Here is a 22,194-nt window from a genome sequence, read left to right as displayed (position 1 = left end):
ATCATGTTTTTTAATCTTGCTCTCCTAGCATGGTGCTCCTGTAACGAGGAATAAGACTTGGGACCGTTCATGCAATCTTCTACTGTAATCTTGAGCGCCAGAGTTAATTTCAGCCATTTGGGAGAATTTTCAAACGTTCAAATGTTAACTCACTGTTTCGATTCTTTGAACAGGCAAGAAAGACAACTGTAGAACAGAATTTAGACATTGATTGATACATAGCAACAAATCTATGACTTGCATACGTACAGTAGTTATGCAGAATTGTATTTACAATTCTAAAGCATGATTTCGTGCTATGCTATTTAACTTTAAATAAAGCGCGGGTCTCGATATTAATCAGGTATCAAAGCCTGCATATCAAGCACCAACCTAAGCTTTGCACTCATGACCATTATTTCGTGCTTCGGTCTGAGGACTCTTAATTAACGCATTTTTATACATATTCCCTAACGCGCAGTCACCCAGTAACACCCCAAAAGTATACATTCTCACAAGAACAATAAATTACGACACATCAATTTTTAATATATTATATTACAAATTGGCTGTGATTGGCTAAATCCTATCCATGTTTACTGATTACATCATCCATCTGTATTATTGCAGGGCTAACTCTTATATAAACAATCATCCGCGAGTTTATATGTTGGACATCACTGCCTGCATGCACGAGTTTGGAAAGCCTCTTACATCTATTTAGAGCAAATTTAGGATCATTTCAAACGCAGTATTTTGTATTCTGGATTTGTGCTTCATAGCACCATTGATAGCTTATTCGAAAATATAAATCAGGCATACAAGGCTAATTTGGTTATGGCCGTTATCTGAAGTTCATTCTGATGAAGTCGCTTGCTACATTACAATGAGATGAAGAAGAATAGGTGTTCACTGGCCTGTGAATTCTACACACACCACGGGAAAATGCTCTGAATTATTCATGTTGTCCGTGTTGTCACGGAATAAGTCTTCCTATTGGCTGAGGCTCAAATTGCGCTCCAGTTCATGGTTTTCTCAATCAGGCAGACTTATATACTTGGTTAAGATACGGCGCAGCACCGACGAAGGTATTAGCGCCCAATCAGGCAGACTTACTACCTGCAATCAGCCATTTAAGCTTGATGTTTCTTCGCTGATGACCTGATGCATGGTCAGTGGAAATTACTTGCTTCTTCATTGTGCGATGAAGCACAATTGGAAGCTGTGTTGTTACCTTGGGCCCGTAAACACTGCAACGGCTCACCATGGACTTTTCAACAAGACTCTGCCCCATCACATGGCTCAAACATGACCCAAAACTGGATTCAGGATCACATCCCAGCATTCATTAGCAAAATTGAATGGCCCTCGTTCAAGAAGTCCTGATTTGAATCTTCTCGACTCTTCTGTGTGGGCTTTTTTAGAGAGTAGGGTCTGCAGAACACCTCATGATTCTTTGGATAGTTTGAAGTCTAAATTGACACGAGAATGGGACTTGATCCTTCTAGAAATGCTGCGTGTCTCCTGTGAAGCTTTCCCGCGTAGATTTTAGGCCGTCATTAAAAATAAGGGTGGTCATATTGAATGAATATGTCTGAGAATTGTTTGGGTAATTCTTGGCTACTAGCTCGTCCAATGAAATATAATGCACAGGTTCATCTCATTTGAGAAGTAACAAATTACATACGTAGCCATAAATAAGACGGACCCTATATAACATTCACATTAACAATCAGTCTGCTTCCTGACGAGCTACTACTGAACACTTGAGAAGAATATTGAACACTAACTATGATATATATAGCTTAGGCGCCTATAGACCAATACGCTTCTGCAGACAAAGATGATACTGGTCATTTCTCATCAGGTTTTGAGTTACATGTTACGTGCCCTAGTTTAGGAATCCTAAACATAGGATTATATGTAGTTGCATACTCATACTCGTATTAATAACCCTCGATGGCTAAGCTGATAGCGCATATAGTCGAGTATACTGTATAGCGTTTCCTTCTGATGAGTGTTAAAATTATTCATCAGTGATGTCTGAGGATAGCTCTGTTTCTAGATACATTCAGCTTTTTAGCGTGAGGCACCACAAAATTTCACTTTGACTTCTCTTAATCCATTCTGCGCTCCTGGAAATTTATTTAATAGCAAATATTATCTTAAAGTAGAATTGTTTTTTGGTTAGTCATGATGACGTGTCATCATGATAAATGATTTTTTTCATCAAATTGCCTTCTATGAAGGTATTCAATTACTTGGGTTCGATTTATATAAAATAATCCGCTTCAAGTTTGTTAGGCAAAATACTACTTTTTTGGCGTTTATTAGATTTGGTAATTTTATGATAAAGAATTTTAAAATTCACCTTATTATTTCTGTGACTACATCATCTTCCTACAGCAGAAATGGGCTTGCAATAAATTGATTTTCATGTTCCATATTCTACCGTCAATGCCACAAACTTCGCCTTAATCACTTATAGGTAGGTTACTTCCTAATAACTTTACCGTCATATACTATCTAATTTTTCCTTGTAGATGAGCAACGAATACGTGAGGTCATCTACCCGATTCTACCGGCTTTCAAACGAAACTATACATATTGGATTAATAAAACAGAGCCAAGACTTTATACCGTGGAAGAAAAGCTTTATAGTTAGGTGGCAATCGAATCCTAGAAATTGTAGTTATGAGTTATTACTAGTATACGGTTTTTATTTACGACCGGCGAGTATTGTGCAATTCGTTTTCGGCTGGCAACTTATGTGGCGTTGTGGCATTGACGGTAATTCAAAACGTAAATTTAGTGAACTTGATGTAATTTCTGTTGTCTGAAAGCTTTACAGTAAATGTTAATATGTGCACTTCAAATGGTTTGAACTACATTTAATTTGAAATTTCTTATTAATTTGAAATTGCCTTTTCTGTGATGTAAATTTGCCTTTAAAAATTGTCATATAAATTTTTAAAAAGGTCGATTTTGACCTTTTTTGTTAGTAAATTGGCCTTTTCTCTTGGCTCCATCTAGCAAGGGACTCAGACTGAGAAGAAAGGCAGTGCGCTGTTGGCTATGATTGTAGAAGGTTGTGTGTGTCGCTGCACGGAAGAGATTTTTCTGTGCATTTTTTTTGTTTGCCAATGTTGTCAAGATATGATGGGTATTTTAAAGTAAATTTCTAGACATTTGTTGTGTAACGAACAATCGCCTGCAAAAAAATTTTCAAGACAAAAACTTTCTAGATTCGGTGGTTCTTGATTCTATGGATGTTGGTATTTCGCTTTACGACTGAGACTGAGAGTCTGACTGTGAGAGGTCGCTTATCACATTTACACTATTCTATGCCATGTCTTCATTACAATTATAGAACTTAATAGAAGTTCTCTCATCTATGTATATAGAACTAGTAAAGAGATAGACAAAATTAAAAATATTTGACTGACTCTTTACGCATGTATATCACGAACAAGAGTAATCACTGAGATTGGAATATTTATATATTATAATTAATACTAGGTACTTTTATCTTATCACACTTCTATTTAACTTCAATTCTTGTTTGTCTGTCAGCTACAAATCTTATAATCAATATTTAACCCACTTCTACCTGTCCAATCAATCTCAAATCACTGGCCTGTTTAGAAGTGTGGTCTTTTAGAAGTAGGGATTTTTGAACTTATTTTTAGTGTCTAATGCATGCAATTTGCAAACATTGCATGATGATGATTGCTCATTGCCGTGATTGTGATGAGTGGAATGTATGATTTTTTTCAGCAACTTGCCTTCTATGAAGGTTTTCAATTACTTGAGTATGATTTTTATCAAATAATACACTCCTGATTATGATAGGTAATATATGGTACTAATTTTTGTTTTTTTTTGGATATATAAATAAATATGTACCTAGATAAATTTATAATATTGACTTTTAAAATCCACCTTAGGAATTTAGGATTTCTGTGATTACATACATCATCTTCTCACAGCAGGAATGAGGTTGAAATAAATTGACCGGGTATCACGTGTACATTCTGTTTGATTTCCGTAGCCTCATTCTTGGATATCTGACTTATTTGCCCCCCTACCCTACCCTCCCTTACCCCTTCTTATACTCCACCATACCCTACCCCACTCCTCCAAATATGATTATCCATTCATCTGTGATCTGTCATTGTGACCAAATTATCAAATAACTAAATCCATTGTCATACTTGTGTCAAGTGTTATGACTATTTAATCATTTAATGTGCCACTTGAAATTTAAATTAGCTTAATTAGCTCCGTTTTTTTTTTCTTTGACCACAAATGCATATTATCATGCTTATGATAATTATTAATAATATGCCTATGATTCCTAACTTAAAAATTATCAAATAATTTTCGTCATTGCTGGTGGTGCTGCTGCCCTCCTCAACGGTCTCCCTCAGAGCTGTCTCCATGGCGGTCTCCATGGCCTTCTGTACCCTGCTGAGATGGCTGTGATTATGCTTTTCCAGCCAGAACAGGCGAAACTTAGGGTGGAAGGCCGCTGCCAGCTGGCACTCCTTGTCTTCTAGGAGGGGCCCAAACCTTTTCATGATGCCTGCCAGCATTGCGTCCACCAGAGGACTGCAGTATAGGTGTGGGCGTGGCACACGGCTTACGATACTTAGCATTAAATCAGAGATTTTTAAACATTTTTAGCGGACTTCCAGTTAGCGGAACTAAATTTAGCGGAAGCTAATTGTTCCGCTAAAGGTTTTCAAAGTTAGCTGAACAGCTAATCCGAAAAGGAAAAAGTTAGCTTTGCTAATTAGCGGTTAGCGGATTAGCGGAACTGTGCCCACCACTGTATAATAGAAAGGGCAAAAGCAACATATCTTAGAGCCTGTTGGAGGTTTAAGTAATAACATGAACTTATTGTAATATTGTTGCAATTCTATTAATTTTCATAAGGTGCAATAATACTCTATTAGACTTTTATTGGGAAATGGAAATATCCTAGCAATCATAGTGATGAGCCAGAGATTTTGTATAATCGGTTCATTTTTAATAATTTCCTCGTCTACTCAAAATTTAAGCCAATTTCTTATGTATGATATTTGGCTAGCATTTTCCCACCACTGGTCCCTAGTGCCAAACTGTAAAATGTGGCACAAACCTCCCATAAGTCCAATCTGGAAAATCAGGCAGAATTTTCCAAAGAATCATGGGTACAATTGATCAATTTACAGATGATTTTCTAAAATCATTTGCAAAAATTTGCCTGCTTTTCTCCATATTTAAGATGAGAAATTAGGCAGTTGGCTGGTGATGATCATAGACTGTGTCCTGTGGCCTGAGTGCCCTGAAGAACTAACCTATGATCCCCCCTACTTAGTTGCCAATACTCTGATAGGGAATTACAACAACAACAATCATCTTCAATATGTTTAAACTTTTATTATCATTGGGAAGATTCTTCAATTCATTTATTCTATGATGTATGCATGTTTTCGAGTTTAAATTTAAATTATTAAAGTTCTCAATTTTGTGTTGCCTGCTACATTAATGTTCTGAGTTCCAAACATTAATTAGCATATTTATAACTTTTTCCCCATTGAAGCTGGACAAGTTGATGTAATCCAAGTTTTGCCTGCCATGATTGAGGGTATCATTTGCTGTGTGTGTCATGATTGTTTGGAAAATGCATAGGCTGATAATTTGTCACACGTTATACAAAAATTGTGCTTGACAATAATATTAGGTAGGTACCGTATAAATTATTAGTGATAGAAAATAAAATTTCTTTTTCCATAGGTACTGCTGCTTGTATGCAGTGTATAATTGTATGCAAATTATAATACAGAGACTCTTCCCCACAGATTTTTTATGGAAATTAGATTAATATATTGAAGTTATACAATGGAAAGAAGATTTTATTTCTGACTAATCTTTAGTTGGTTTGTATAAAGATGAAAGAAAGGAGTTGAATCTCTACTCTACAGTGCTCAGTGACTTTGAATTTCTTATTAGTGTAGAACTTTATATAATCGGCCCATGCTTATATTGAGTGAATGTTTTTGATATCTAAGTGTTCTTAACAGTGCGCCTTTAATATATGTAAAATTGTACTGCCATCGTAGTGTTATTGAAACTCTTCGAAAATGTTCCCCACCAACAACGGAAACGCGAACCACTCGTTCAACAACATCTCTGGGTCCTCCACACCCACGCCCTCCACAGGCTTCACTATCGGTGATGGGTCCTGGGAGCTACGTGTGTTCATCACAGACTTGTTGATGGAACGCGTGCTGAGGGTAAAGAGCGACCTGCATATTGGCGGAGTCATGCTACGGCTCGTCGAAGAGCTCGGTATGTTAATGAAATACTAATACTAAATGATACTAATGAATAATGAAATACTAATACTAAATACTAAGTATGTGTTAAGTTCTTCCCAAAATATAAACTTTGAGTTTTTGATTCCTATCAAAAGACTAATTCGCCGAGTAGAGAAAAACAATAAGAAAATTGTCAATAAGAAATACTCTCAGGTCTTCATTGAAACCTGCATTGAAGAACAACTTTCGCCAAACTACACCAAAATATAAACCAGCATGAATTTGATACGTATAGTGTCGCTTGCAGTTCGAAGCCTATGTACACATATGATTTCTTAGGCAAATTGTAAATAATACTTCTATGTTATTTATAATCACTCAATGAAAGGCTTAGCTGCATGGCTTGTTTAGAATTTACCGACATGTGAAACGTGTTGGAACGTTGTATAGGTAACAAGATACTTATTGGGATCACCATTACCATTTTACTGTCCGACCATTTCGGTAACTTGTCACTTGTCGGGAGTGCTCGCCGAGTGACAACCGTTGTTCACTGAGTGTTCGAATCAGTTTAGCGTCATTGTTAATCCTTTCACTTTAATTTGGAATTTTTATCTTGATTTTCGAGTTCGAATTTTTTTTGATATGTCTATCTTCTAGACCTCAGGCCTTCAGTAATTATTATTATGACTCTCCTACGAATTTTCAGTAATGTTAAATGTCATTGCTGCACCACGGCAAAATGAGCGCGGTTTTGTTGCAAGTTTAAAATTGTATGAAAGATTTATGGCCAATCAATAAATCTAGTCAAGGTCGTGGAATATTTAATTTAGGTAAGCACAATTTTGAACCGAGTTCGGCTGCAGATAAAACAATGCCTAAGGAAATAAATTGCCATCGCCTCAAGATTTTCGCCACTCTTTACACTGAACCTTGACACATGACTGGCTTTCACGTGTACGTTCTGTTTGATTTCCGTAGCCTCATTCTTGTATAGGTACCTGACTTATTTGCCCTCACACCCTACCCTAGCTTGCTCCACCCTACCCTCCCTTGCCCCTTCTTAACCCCACCATACCCTACCCCTCCCTAACCCTCCCTTACCCCACCTCACCACCAACATACCCCATCCTACCCTACGCTAACCCTCCCTTACCACCATCTTACCCCCATCATACCCCATCCTACCCTACGCTAATCACCCATTCATACCCCTTGCCCCCCCTACCCTCCTCCCCTTCTCTGCCACATTCCATTCGAGGGCAAACGACATTGCCCCGGGCGAGGGCTCCTACTGCAGCTGCTCCACGACGTTCTTTTTACTTCAAAGCAGACGAAACTTCGAACGATCTTATCAATGAAAAATGTCATCTAATGTTTGTCAACTATTATTTAATGAATCATGTTTGCCAACTCATGATAATGAAAAGTAATACATTTACAATTAACTAAAAATTCTGAACTTACGAACAGGTCCGACCTATGTTGGATAAATACTGAAAGTTAGGACAGAAGTCTGCATTAAATAGCAGGAACAACAAGCGTTGGTACTCGAATACTACAATTATTTATTATTTGGCTTTTGAGCTGATAAATTTAATATAACGGAAGTCTGCATTAAATAGCAAGAACAACAAGCGTTGGTACTCGAATACTACAATTATTTATTATTTGGCTTGTGAGCCGATAAATGTAATATAATGAAAGTCTGCATTAAATAGCAAGAACAACAAGCGTTGGTACTCGAATACTATCATTATTAATTATTTGGCTTGTGAGCCGATAAATGTAATATAATGGAAGTATCGCGTCAAAGCGATACTTCGAACAGAATATTAAATATTTATGGAATAATTATCGAATAATGTCATGTAAACGTTCCATTGGATTGAATTCACAATTGTTTTGACTATATTAATGTTAATATAATTACCATCCTCAATTACAAGACAACTATTTTCAATTAGGTGGTGCAATTTTTAATTAAAAGACAACTAAATGATGTTTAACGTTCATGTTAGTGATCATGAGAACCGTTACAAAACATCGCTGTATGGGATTTTTTACCCCGCATTTTTCCAGCAACGACGCATGGCTTCTAGTGATGCAAACATTAATTTTTTCTCTCTCTTCGTTCGAAATGTTGTGTGTAAAATTTTGTTTTTGCCATCATGCCTGTCATGTAACGTTAATCTTAGTAACAAAACGTTAACGGTTGAAATTATCATCGAATCAGCTTAACTATATGAAGAACACAATCTCATCTACATAAATTCGAATCAAAAAGTTGCTTATAATCAGCAAATTAATATAAATATTGAATAACTTTACGTACGCAGGTTAAAAATGACCCGGCAATCGAATTGCTCGCTTGGGCATCTCAATCTTTCTCCGGGACATTGTGTACTCAACCTGCTAGCCTCAGCCTATACACGCGGGCAAAAGCAAAGCTTCCAAGCAAATTACGTCGAAATAACATTAATTAGGATTTTATTTCGTTGAAACAACGTTTTATCAACGTTATTTGAATTTCAGATGCCGGTGCTTTTTTCTCTCAGAGCTGTTCTCGTTACAATCAATGATGTGCCCTGCACCATTTTGGGGTGCGGTGAGGAGCTATATAACTGCACTTTTGTGTAAATGAGTTTGTTTGGAGAAGGCGTTTTATCGATGTATTTCACGTTTTTCTCTCGATAAATTGATGAATAATAAATTTCTTTTTGTTGGCGTTGGTAAATCGAAAATCTATTTAATTAAATACATGTCGTGTAAATTCATTCATGACTTAATCGTGAATGCATGGGTTGCGCTTGAGTACAGGGGTGATGCCCGTAAATGAATGGATAAAGGATGCTGCATATATTTACTTGTAGACGGTATATGTTGATGTGATGTAGAGGAGGTGTGTTGATGTTGGTGAAGAAGAGATAGGTAGATGTTGATGTAGAAGAGACATGTAGATGTTGAGTTAGATGTAAGGCCTAGAGGCTTGTATAGCAAGATTTCTTTCTGCTGCAAATTAATGACATTTTTTATCAAACGTACTGTGACACGGATTGGCTTGTCTAAAATATTTCAGCAGCTTTATTGTTATCCTAAAAGTGCAAGCATATAATATTTATTGGTGATGACTTTGCGATGTCGCTGGGTAGTATTTTTTATCTATGGTTTCATTCACATAATAATGGAAGCCTGTATTATTGACTGATCTGTCAGCGCGGCTCAAGTGATAAGCCTTTATGATAAAAGATAAGCTCGTCACGCTATCAATTCATCACCTGCACGTACCTCATCAACCGCATGAAACAGTATCACTGTCAACGAAGACAGAATTCTTTTATATTTCCGCGTATTTATCACATTCCTTTCTCTTGTTTGCTTACTTGCAAAATAGTTTCTGTTATGACTATATTGTGAATTGTGATTCTTATAATTGTATTCGAGTTATTGTATTGTTTTTCTGAATTGTATTGGATTAATTTAGTATCAATAGAATATCAGAATTTGTGTAGCGACTTAGTTGCTGCCAACAGATCATGAGAATTATGATTGATGATGTTTACCACAATTTTTTATTGAAATCTTGTGCTGAAGTAGATGAAATTAGTAGGTATATATCTATAGTCTATACTTATGTGTTTTATAAAATATTCCATTAACACGAGCGTAATGGGGGGTAAATTATTTATTTGAATGTTGATGACACGTTTACAATATTCTATTATCACGAGCGCAAAAAGTGCATATCAGATATCGTACTCAAATGTTCATGACAGACATAAGCCGAATGGCTTCATTTACGCGCGTTTGAACGAACATGCAATAATAATAAAAAGATAGATCTGCTTTTTCAAATAGTACTAAGCCATGATACACCATTTTACCGAGCGAAACTAGGTCAGCAAGAGCCACGCAAGGGCAAAATGGGCATCGTAATTTGGACAAATTTTAACTAATTTCTCTTAGTGTGTTATATAATGAAGCGACGTACATATAAGACGGCAGTTGAAATGGGCATCGTAATGTGGAAAAATTCTAACTAATTTCTCTGAGTGTGTTATATATATTGAAAGGACGTACACATAAGACGGTATAGTTGGCAGGTGGCAGGTGAGTGCAGCGTGGTAGCATGCCTAGCGTGTCAACAAGCCTGCGACTGCATGCCTTCTGCTGATGCAAACCTGCTGCGTGTTGTTGTTGGGTGATGTTGCTGCGTCAGCTTCAGGGGGTATGGTATATTGATATACACAGCTGCACTGCATGTACAGCTGCAGACCTCTTTCAGCTGCAGCATGCTTGTAGCTGCTGCGCACGTACACCTGCAGCATGCTTGTAGCGTCTGCGCACGTACAGCTGCAACACTATTACAGCTGCAGCATGCGTGCGGCAGCATGTTTGTAACTGCTGCGCACGTACAGCTGCAACACTATTACAGCTGCAGCATGCGTGCGGCAGCATGTTTGTAACTGCTGCGCACGTACAGCTGCAACACTATTACAGCTGCAGCATGCTTACAGCTGCTGCGTACTTACAGCTGAAACATTGATACAGCTGCAGCAATGTGTATGCAGTGACTGCATATATCTGCAGCATGAGTGCTGAAGCTGTGTATGCAGCTGCATGTGTATCCATGACGTACACGCAGCGTGCGCAGCATACATCTGCAACTCGCGCAGGATATTATGTGCAGATAAGGCCGCTCTTTCTCCGCACAGCGCAGGCCTTGTCTTCTGACAGTCGTTTGTTTAGTTCTTTACTAAGGTGATGACCACGCCTCTTCTAGATTTATTTTATATTTAGGTCTATTTTCTATTTGTATGCGTTGGAGAGATGACGATGATTTGCTCTTTATTAAAGGTTCTCAGCATTGATGATGACTGCCGTGATTTTTGCGCAACAGTAGCGACTGCTGCTGTATTGAATGATGGTATTGCTGCATGGAGTGCTGCCGCTGCTGCTGCATGGAATGCTGATACTGCTGCATGAAATGCTGCTACTGCTGCATGGAATGCTGCTACTGCTGCATGGAATGCTGCTACTGCTGCATGGAATGCTGCTAACTGCTGCATGGAATGTTGCTACTGCTGCATGGATGTTGCTACTTGCTACTGCAGTACGAAGCTGTTATTGCTGATCTAGATGCCCGTACTACGCAAAAGTCCCATTCTTGTTTCGATTTCAGCGGTCCTAGAGTTATAGTTATGATGAAAGGGAAGCTGTTGCACTAACTTCTTTGATTCTGTAGAACTGAATCCTAAAATTTGCGTTAACGGTTTCTAAACGATGGAGTGAAACTCTAAGGTTTGTATTATTATTTGGTTCACTGTACTTGAGATTATCCTCGTGGTAGAGCTCTGTCGTCAAGTCAGAGGTCAATGATGTGTGTTTTTCATGTCCAGCTTCTGCGTACAGAAAACCTTTAACGTGAAAGCCGTTGTTTTGAAGCTACAAAATGGTCACCAGTTTTCTTAGTTTTACTGTTTGTTACATGAAGTGTACAGGGCACAAGCCATGCCTTGTATATATGCGGGAGTGCCCTCTTGTGTACAAAAAACTTCGATGTGAGAGCCGTGATTTTGACGCTACAAAATGGTCACTAGTTTTCTTAGTTTTACAGTTTGTTACATGAAGTGTACAGGGCACAAGCTATGCCTTATGTATATGTGGGAGCGCCCTCTTGTGTACAAAAAACTTCTATGTGAGAGCCGTGATTTTGAAGCTAAGATATGGTGGGCAGTTTTCTTAGTTTTACAGTTGGTTACGTGGCACAAGCCGAGCCTTAAGTGTACCTATACGGGCGCCCCCGAGCGATGCCTCGCATTAGACTGCATGTCTTTCTAAGGCCCTACAGCGCTGGCTGTATCGCCTACACTGCTTGGGGTCCTATCGCTGTAGCGACGTCCCACGGCTTCAATGCCGCTCATGGCTTTGCTGTCTTGCTTCATCTTGTCCTGGGATTTATGCTTCGGTTCGTTTTGTGTCTTGTGTATTGATCGCTAGGCAGTTCAGTTGGTGTTTGTTCGACTGATTTCTGTCCTTTCTTCAGATTTTCTTGCTGTGTCTTTAATCTATTATTTTATATTCTTCCTACAATGCTTTTAGTCTGCTGCTGGGTTTGTCTTACTATGTCTTCAGTCTGTTGCTGTGTATGCCCCACTGTTTGTGTTACTAAGTTATCCTCACTGTACCTCTAAGCCTCTATATGTTGTAGGTATCAATTCTATCTGCAGTTAGTTGACTGACTTCTTTCTCATGTGGGTTACTATAGAAAACCGTAGTAATACAGTGGTTACTAACTTCACAGCACAACATTTATGTCTGCTGCTTCACAGCATAGCATTTATGTTTGCTGATTCACAGCACAACATTTATGTCTGCTACTTCACTGTCTTCACAGCATTTATATCTGCTACATTGCCGTATAGCCTTCTTGTTCGATACATCATAGTACAGCAATTATGTCTGCTACTTCACAGCATTTATGTCTGCTGCCTCACAGTACAGCATTTATGTCTGCTGCCTCATAGCAGACATTTATGTCTGCTATGTCACAGCATTTACATATGACTGCTACATCGCCGTACAGCATTTATTTCTGCTACATCACAATACAGCATTTATTTCTGCTAGTACATCACAATACAGCATTTATGTCTACATCACAGTGCAGCATTCATGTCTACTACATCAACATACAGCAATCATGTCTACATCACCGTACAGCTTTCATGTCTACATCACCGTGCAGCATTCATGTCTATACTACATCACCGTACAGCATTGATGTCTACCACATCACAGTACAGCATTCATGTCTCCATCACCGTACATCATTCATGTCTACTACATCACCGTACATCATTCATGTCTACTACATCACCGTACATCATTCATGTCTACTACGTCACCGTACAGCATTCATGTCTACATCACCGTACAGCATTCATGTCTACTAAATCACAGTACAGGATTTATGTCTGCTACATCACCGTACGGCATTCATGTCTACATCACAGTACAGCATTCATGTCTACATCACAGTACAGCATTCATGTCTACAGCACCGTACAGTATTCATGTCTACTACTTCACAGTACAGCATTCATGTCTACTACATCACAGTACAGGGTTTATGTCTGCTGCATCACCGTACGGCATTCATGTCTTCATCACCGTACAGTATTCATGTCTACTACATCACAGTCCTCGGCGCGAGATAGCTTAGCAGCTGAAGCGCTAGTAATCATAGGGTCACTAAACTAACTAACTAACATCACAGTACAGGATTTATGTCTGCTACATCACTGTACGGCATTCATGTCTGCTACATCGCAGCACAACATTTATGTCTACTACATCACACCACAGCAATTTCATGGTACCTAGCTCGTGGTTATAAAAAGGACCCATATTCTACGAGTGGGGCGAGTGCTGAACGTAAGTTCCTCGCTCGCTATTCAGGGAGTGTCGTCTGTGTATTGCTCATGCTTTCTATTATTAGCTTCTCTCTCGCTGTCTTGATCTGCTCTCCCTCACATCCCTCGATCTCTCCCTCGCAGACCTCGTGCCTCATTTTATCCTGTCTTTTGTTCATTTGATACATTGTACTGGTTAGAAATAATTGTTTGTTTTTATTATTTAGGTTCCCTTTGAGTCAATTAGATACGCGTTATTGAGTGAAGTCAATTTTGACACAAAAGTTCATATGACCATTTTAACTCAGCAGTCATTAATAATACCATTAACTACCTACGCGCCTTGTCTTCATTATTAAGACGATGCCTCTGCATATTCGATAAACGTTGAAATGCACTTCGTGCATGCTGTCCTTTATGTCATTTACGCGGAGAAAAAGAAATGGACCTTATCGTCCAAAGTTTGGTCCAAATTGTTAAAATGGTCCAAACAGAGTCACACTTTCTCGGCCGCATCATGAGTTAAGACAAGCCCTTTTTGCCGGGCCAAACTGGTGCTATTTGACCCACAAAATGCTAAAAGTGATTCGCTATTTGGGCAAAGTCTCGCTCATTGTTCTGAGTATCTAGGGATACCAGACCGTCCTACAAGTGGAGCCTTCCCTTGGTGTAAGACGCTGGCTCTGCGGTCGACCCTGTAGGCTGGCTGTATTTGTTCAGGTGTAAGCGCATGTTTTTGAGTTACTTTGCGTGCCTTCGCTTTACCTGTTTATCCCTACTTCTTTAGACTTGTCTGGGTTAGCCGGGTGCATGGTAGGCCTATATTCGGGTCAATTCTGACTCAGTCACTCTGTTTAATTAGTCATGACGGCTCTCTCTAAACCCTAATCTCGTCTCGTCTAAACATTCTGTTGAAGCCAGTATAAAATGCCTACACTATGTTGAAAAAGTTGCATGCTACATAGGTTCAATCACATGTTACCTGCCTCAATCGACTGAATTAATGTAAAATCCAGTTCATAAATCGAACTAGACCGATTAGTGCTAGCTTTAGTGATGTTTCTATATACCATGACGGTGAATGTCATGGTGCTTAATGTGCGCCAATGCAGTGTGTGCAATACCGCCCCATGTCAACTCATTCTGTATGGATGGCGATGTATTAGGATGAGACATGCATTCTAGCGCACGCGGTGTCATATATTGTGGTTCTGGTGCGTGTCACGCAAATGTGCGGAGAACAAGAAGGTGTTTGTTGGGTGCGTGTCACGAAAATGTGTGCAGGACGACAAAGTGTGCGTTATATAGGCGCATGTCACGCAAATGTGTGGAGGACAAGGTGTGCGTTAGGTGCGTGTATGTCAGGCAAATGTAGGAAGAACGCAGCAGATTGTGTAGAAATCGTCTATAATGTATAGGATTAGACGACGCGTTTCACGATTATGTAGAGAGAAAACAGGATGTTGTGCACGTTATGTTTCTGGCTTGGGTTCATGTAACGCAAATATAGGGAGAACACCGAAGGCTGTGTAGGGAGCTGAAATTTACGGTCCATATTGGACACCCATGTGGGGAAATATATTGCCCGCCATCTGCCATCGAATGGGGGCGAGCAAGTGTGGCAGCCTGCCACGCTTCGGCCCATAGGTTGCTGGCGTGCTGCCACTGGTTTGAGACCCGTGCTCCGTGCTGCCACTGGCTTGAGACCCGTGCTCCGTGCTGCCACTGGCTTGAGACCCGTGCTCCGTGCTGCCACTGGCTTGAGACCCGTGCTCCGTGCTGCCACTGGCTTGAGACCCGTGCTCCGTGCTGCCACTGGCTTGAGACCCGTGCTCCGTGCTGCCACTGGCTTGAGACCCGTGCTCCGTGCTGCCACTGGCTTGGAGGAGCCTCTCTAAAACCTGTGCTGGCGTGCTGCGGCTGGCTTTTGTACATGCAACATCAAGAAAGCATTTACCGTGTCGTTTCAAGTATTATTAGTTGACGTGAAGTATGTGCAATATAATTACATCTTATATCACTGATGAATGTTTCAATGCCTCACTGAGACGTCGCAGCCGCGTGGCTGAGTGACGGTATACTGAAAAGAACTATCATTTGTTACCGCGTTCACTGGGCTGCAGGGCGTGGTCCTGAACCAGCCATATCAATCTAGACCACATGATAGCCAGTTTATCACGGTTATCTTGCACTATAATCCAGATAATTTAATACCGTTTTGAAAAATACTCCTGGTATATATTAGCGATGTTCCACGCCGGTGCTGCTCCTTCCAAAAAGCCGTGTAAAATCAGCAGATGTTCGTGTGTTGCGATATTTCTCGCCGCATGTTGCACATGTGCTACGATATTTCTCGCCGCATGTTGCACGTGTGCTGCGATATTTCTCCTCTCTTACCGTACGCGTGCTACGCCACGGTCTTCTAGGTGTAGAGGGTAAAGCTTCATATCGTTACGAGCTCTGCCACGATAGCCGCCCTGATTATCTCTTCTAGCACCACAACTTCGCTTCAGGTTGGCGGGCGCTGGGCACGACTCTACCTGATCTTTATGAGCTCCGTGTTTCTATGGCCCAGCATTTGGGGTTTGAGCGAGAATAGGTTTATACAGTCTATAGTGCGTCTACGTGCACCTTCTTCAGCTTTTAAAGTAAAATCTCACTCTTTTGACGTAATTTCAAAAAATGTGATCTCGATGAGACCGGCATTGAGAAGGTGTTTAATTTATTAGTTGTATTTTTTAATTATGGATTTCTAATATTACTTTGATTAGCTTGTACCGCGGTTAGCCAACTCGAGACACAGATCATAACTCAGTGCCACTAAATTGAGTTGTCTATTTCATATATTTAATAAAATATGCTTTTCATTGATAAATGATCAATGTTCTATTTCGCGATGTACGTAGGTGTGTTTTGGTGTACTAAGCATCGGCCGCGCTGCAGAGCTGCTACTGCCTACTGCTGTAGAGAGAACGCTGCCAAGATCTACATCCTACCTGCGTAAACTGTCTACAGTAAAATGGTGCACTTGGTCCTCCCTAGTACTGGCACCGTCTAAAATTAAGTTTCAATAGTCTGCTAGTTCTGTTTGGTTCTATATATGTCTCGTCTCTTCATTAAACTGTCATCAGCTTCGGTAGCAAGATTGCATCACAAACCTGACAAAGTCTTCTGATCGTTATTTGCGATTACATCCAACAGTATGATGTTAAAGACCGTGCTATTTAATCATTCATGTACGTACTGTGTAAGCAGACATGTACAATGTTATCAGACATGTACGATGTTTATTTGAGACGTATACGATGTAATTTGACATGTATACGATTTATCATACATGCACGATGTAATTGTACATGTTCAATTTCATTATGCATGTTTGATGTTATAGGTCACATCATTCTCTCTAGACTATTATTTTCAGATCTTATCTCCTTGCGTTAATATGTAAAATGTTTTATTTTAACGGGAAAATTATCTACTAAAAAATGTTACCAAAAACTTTGAAAATTTTAGTTACATGTTTATTTTGCAGAATGAATAAATAAATAATGAATAGTAATTCTCCTAATACGACGTTGCTAGAGAGCAAAACATTGATTTAATATTTTTTAACATTTTAATTCTTCATTCAGCCAGTGGGTAAAAGCTACGGTCAAGTTGTTACAGGTCAGCTGAGGTTGCAGGTCATACATGCCGAGCACTAAGTCTGGAGTTATCGATTTTGTATGAAGATACCAACCCCGGTGCACCTAAAAAATTTAGTTCTAGTATATTTGTTATATTTTTATTTGCTATCTATTTTATAAGTCTAACTTTAATGTAACCAGCAAAAGCATGTTTAAACAGAGGAAACCACACGTATTTCAACTATGAACGGTATTTTCGTCGTCTAATCCTGGGTGCTCGCCATGATGCAGTAAATGCAAATGAGGAAAGATACAACGGATTCTTTTTATTTTCGAACACATGCGCGTAATGCAAAATCCTGAGTTTGCTTTGTTCCCTTGTACAAATAAATATAATTTATTTAATTTTCTCAATTAACTCTGAATGGTACAGCGTACATTTCTTGTGTAATAAATAAAAAAACATTCCTTACTGAAATTGCTCATCTAGACAAATAATTTCAGTTGTAGGAGAGTTTGGTCATCGGCGTGATTAATCAAGAAATTCTGCGCTGATGATAAAATTGAACACTGAATATTATACTTCTTTCCTACGATACTGGCTTGATTTTTATCTTTCACTTTATAGGAACTCGCTAGTCATCGGATGCATAACTTATCTTTAAGACGACTATAACCAAAGGAAATGTTTCAAAGCAAGGGATGTAGAGCAGTTCAGTACTTGAGGCTCATTATGATCATTCAAATGTCTTTTGGAGGTGATGCACTTGCGCATGAAAATTACCGGTTTTGAGGTTTCCGCATGACTTTACAATACAGCCAATAATGAAGAGAATGGTTTCTTGTTGAACTGGTAATGTAATTGAATAAAAGCCATGGCCAGGATAACGTATGGATGTGCTGCATGTATAGTCTTGTATCAATTAAGGGATGGCTGACTGCCTTGACCACCCTAACTCTCTCTCCTAACTGTGTGTGCCTTCCTACCCTTCCGCGCTGTGTCTACTTGCTTCAATGCTCTGCACTGTGTCTTGCGTTTGCACCGCACTCTGCTTGCTTGCGTACTTCACTGCTGTGCTTACGTACTTCATTGCTGTGCTTACGTACTTCACTGCTGTGCTTACGTACTTCACTGCTGTGCTTACGTACTTCATTGCTGTGCTTACGTACTTCACTGCTGTGCTTACGTACTTCACTGCTGTGCTTACTTACTTCACTGCTGTGCTTACGTACTTCACTGCTGTGCTTACGTACTTCACTGCTGTACTTACGTACTTCACTGCTGTGCTCACGTACTTCACTGCTGTGCTCACGTACTTCACTGCTGTGCTTACGTACTTCACTGCTGTGCTTACGTATTTCACTGCTGTGCAGTGTGTATGTTCACACTCAAATAAGGAGTGCCCCGTGTTCAACTTGAGATGTTGCCTTACTATTTAACATATTGTCGAAATCTTTGACTCACGCATGGATTTAAAGTGAAACTAATTTCTATACATAACAAATAAAAAGAAACGAACTTACGGTGATTCGATTGTCAGCGAGTTCCTCCGCTTGGAATATAATGAATGTGTAGATTTGTACAAATTGAGGAGTTTTGAGAAGTAGAACTGTCGACGATGAATCCAAATGTTTCCTACACGTTGATGTTGTCATGTATGAACTCCTTTAGTTTCGGCATCCGAGTTATTGAAAGTCAAGTTTGTGTTCGACATGACCACGCCAAGAGAGATATGTAAAGATATTTAAGAGATATGTATCATGGGTGGCTAAAGTCCTTGTTGCCACTCGACTATGGGTAAATGAATGCACATGGTGCAATAATAATTTTTTTTTGTTGCAACCATGTAAAGTTTGGTATATGTTCGCCTGGGATAATTTTTATATTTTTATAGCAACGGAAAAGAAAAAACATACCTACATAAAAGGCCCCAAATCACAAGCTCAATTTTGGTCTCTCCGATACCGGATAAAGAATATCTTCTTATCCACGACCAAAGAAGAAATTCCTTGTATTTAGTTTCTTAGTTTACTGGCGTGCTGCACGTCGATACGATCTCATACTCCAATATAGACTGCTAGACTGAAGCTGTGTTATATGCTAGACTGAAGCTGCTAAAAATGCAGCTCCATACATTAAACTCATCGTCTATTTTTCTACTGAATACTGCTTTCATTATGTCATTAAAGCGCCCGTGTCAGAAAACTCTTGTGACGGAAACATTGATGCGACTATAAAATAGTGAACAGTTAAAAAGGTTCCAACGGAGCAGGGGGATGCGCGGAGCCATGCTTTCTAAGAAAACATGCATGTAGTTTACTTGTTTTTCCTTGTCTTGAACACAAAATAACTGATCTTGTGTGCCGTGCTGTGTAGTGTAAGATATTACCAGGACGTATGTATACAATATACACACACGTCGATCATTTATCGTGACTATGTGTTGAGGAAGAGCTTGTGGGGATGACTGCAGCCTTGGTCACTTAATTGCCTAGTTGTGCAGTCATGTTTGCAGTTGTGCAGTCACTATAGGCAATTGCCTAGTTATTGCCTAGTTGTGCAGTCATGTTTGCAGTTGTGCAGTCACTATAGGCAATTGCCTAGTTGTGCAATTGCCTCAATGGACAAATCCTCCGCTCTGGCGAGCCAGAGCCAAAGTACACGTGGTTGAGTCCAAATCGACTTAATTGGGTGCACTGAGTTGAAGACCAAGTCGATCAGGTGTGAAAACATCTAGTAAGATGACTCATGAGTGTAGGTTCCTCTTTACATTAAAAATATCAACTGTTCATTTAGATGTTAGAGTTACGAGGTAAATAAGTACACCTACATTTCTTGGTTTATTGTAAAAAAACTGCTGTTGTAAATGCGCTGAACCGACCGCGGGCATTCAATAGCTCTGTTTCGTACTGAGAGATTAAACATATTTTAAGTCAGCCTTAGTTCGAGATCAACGCACTGACATGCCATACCCGCTATGCTTCACGGGTCGCATATCAAAACTTGCTTAGGTACTTCAATGGGGATCATAAGCGTGTGATAATGGGTAAGCGTGTGGGATCATTATCGTCTGTGATTGGTGGATTCAGCTTGAAAAGCCATCAGTTATTGGCTGACAGATTTACGAACTCTTTTACTACTTTTGATAGTACGACACTGGCAGGGAACTCTGAGGCCCGCCAAAAAGTTCAAGTTCAGCTCACCCCAACAATTGAAGCAGCCGGCGTCTGCTTCAGAGCATTAATGCCGTAATCGATCTGCAGTGCCATTAGAAGAATATTGTGCGTCATCATTGCCTCGTAATAGGATTAATTTTTGCTCTATCACTGGGTAATTGTTGGCGTTTAATAGAAACAGCTGTCCGGCATTTATTATAATCTTTCTTCTCTGACGATAGAGAACTAATCAATGAGTAATTGCACAGTAATTAAAAAACGCCAATAATGCCTCGTGTCCTCTGTCATCCGAATAATTACGTACGGAAACAAATTATTGACAGAATTATTCGATTCAATGATATTTAAAAGATCTAGTAGGAATTGTTTGATTTCTAATGTTAAAATGATTCTTGGTGTATTCATGATATTACTTGCTTCCATTGTCAGTTGAAAACACGTGTTGTATATTTCAGTATTTATCTCAAATCCGCGTTTGAGTTGAAATCCGTGCCTGAGCATGGCAATCGCTGCTCTGCTGAGTCTGCGTGGCCACACATAGAGCTGGGGCGCTGCCCCCCCTCCCCATCAGCCCCTGCATTTATCTTCCTTCATTAACCACACATCGCAGTAGGGCCTCCTTTATTTGGACCATTCGTTAGAAGCTAATTATTACCACGATCTGGATTCAAATAATTCGGCAGGAAATATATGTATTTAAGGCTGCTGCTATTCTACTGCACTCAATCGTTGTGTAAGGTTGTCAACAAATTTTTCCTGTTTTTCACATCTATTACATCAGTTTTGAGAACTATCAATGATTAGTTGCTGTTTAATCGAGCATTGCTCGGGGTTTATGGCTAAATGCTTTGAAATTCAGGTACTGAGCTCGCGCGCCCCGGCGTGCATATATCCGGACTCACTGACGCGCGGTATGTATACGTATTTCATGTCTGCGTATTTTTGCTCATTATTTGCAACGCCCGTGCCCGTGCGCTAGTAGTGAGTGCGGAACATTGCTCTCGTGTGGGATCACCAGGCTGCTGGCCGCCCTCGTGTGGGATCACCAGGCTGCTGGCCGCCCTCGTGTGGGATCACCTGGCTGCTGGCCGCCCTCGTGTGGGATCACCAGGCTGCTGGCCGCCCTCGTGTGGGATCACCACTTCACCAGGGATGCTGCTGGCCGGCTCAATAGCTCCATTAGGCTCTCCCACACAGGTGCTACGCAGGCACCGGCTTTATCGGCTGCGGAGCCTGCACCTGCATAGTCTCACTATGACGTGGCCATATATACACACTCGTATCGTGCACGCCTCGCAACGACCTATCCTCAATTCATTGCCATGTATCGGCAACTCCTTGCCGACGACGCTAGCACACTCCCTGCTCCTGTGCATGCGCCTTACATCAACTGCATGACCAAGGACAGTGGTACCTTTTTTCACTTTTACCAAAATAACCATATAACAGCAGGCACGAGTACCTTTCCTTTTAATATGTTCACAAACATTTATCTTGCTAGATTCAAACACTAAAGATATTAAACACCCCATAATTTTAAAATTACCCTGTAGGAATTTAATCTCATAATAGATATGTCTGCTAGAATCATATACTATAGAGATATTACACTCCCACACTTTATAAACCGTAAATTACCTCCATTCATGAGGTAACTTGTACCTACAGTTTGCGAACCACAATCTTCAA

The 22,194-nt window shown here is 39.9% G+C and overlaps 1 protein-coding gene across 1 annotated transcript in view; it reads left to right on the top strand.

Annotated features, from left to right (window-relative positions):
- The first annotated feature begins 5,827 nt into the window (after positions 1–5,827).
- Positions 5,828–22,194, top strand: part of LOC108672769 (unc-112-related protein-like) — a 36,679-nt gene continuing 20,312 nt past the window's right edge. Inside the window, exon 1 of the mRNA XM_018160500.2 lies at positions 5,828–6,315. Within this exon, the coding sequence (XP_018015989.1) occupies positions 6,108–6,315 (208 nt within the window). The 5' untranslated portion in view covers positions 5,828–6,107. The remainder of the gene's footprint in view (positions 6,316–22,194) is intronic.

This window comes from Hyalella azteca, unplaced genomic scaffold (assembly GCF_000764305.2).
Source record: "Hyalella azteca isolate HAZT.00-mixed unplaced genomic scaffold, Hazt_2.0.2 contig5945, whole genome shotgun sequence".
Classification (NCBI taxonomy): Eukaryota; Metazoa; Arthropoda; class Malacostraca; order Amphipoda; family Hyalellidae; genus Hyalella; species Hyalella azteca.
The sequence above is the reverse complement of the archived record's forward strand: the minus strand, read 5'-3'. Positions and strand labels throughout refer to the sequence as shown.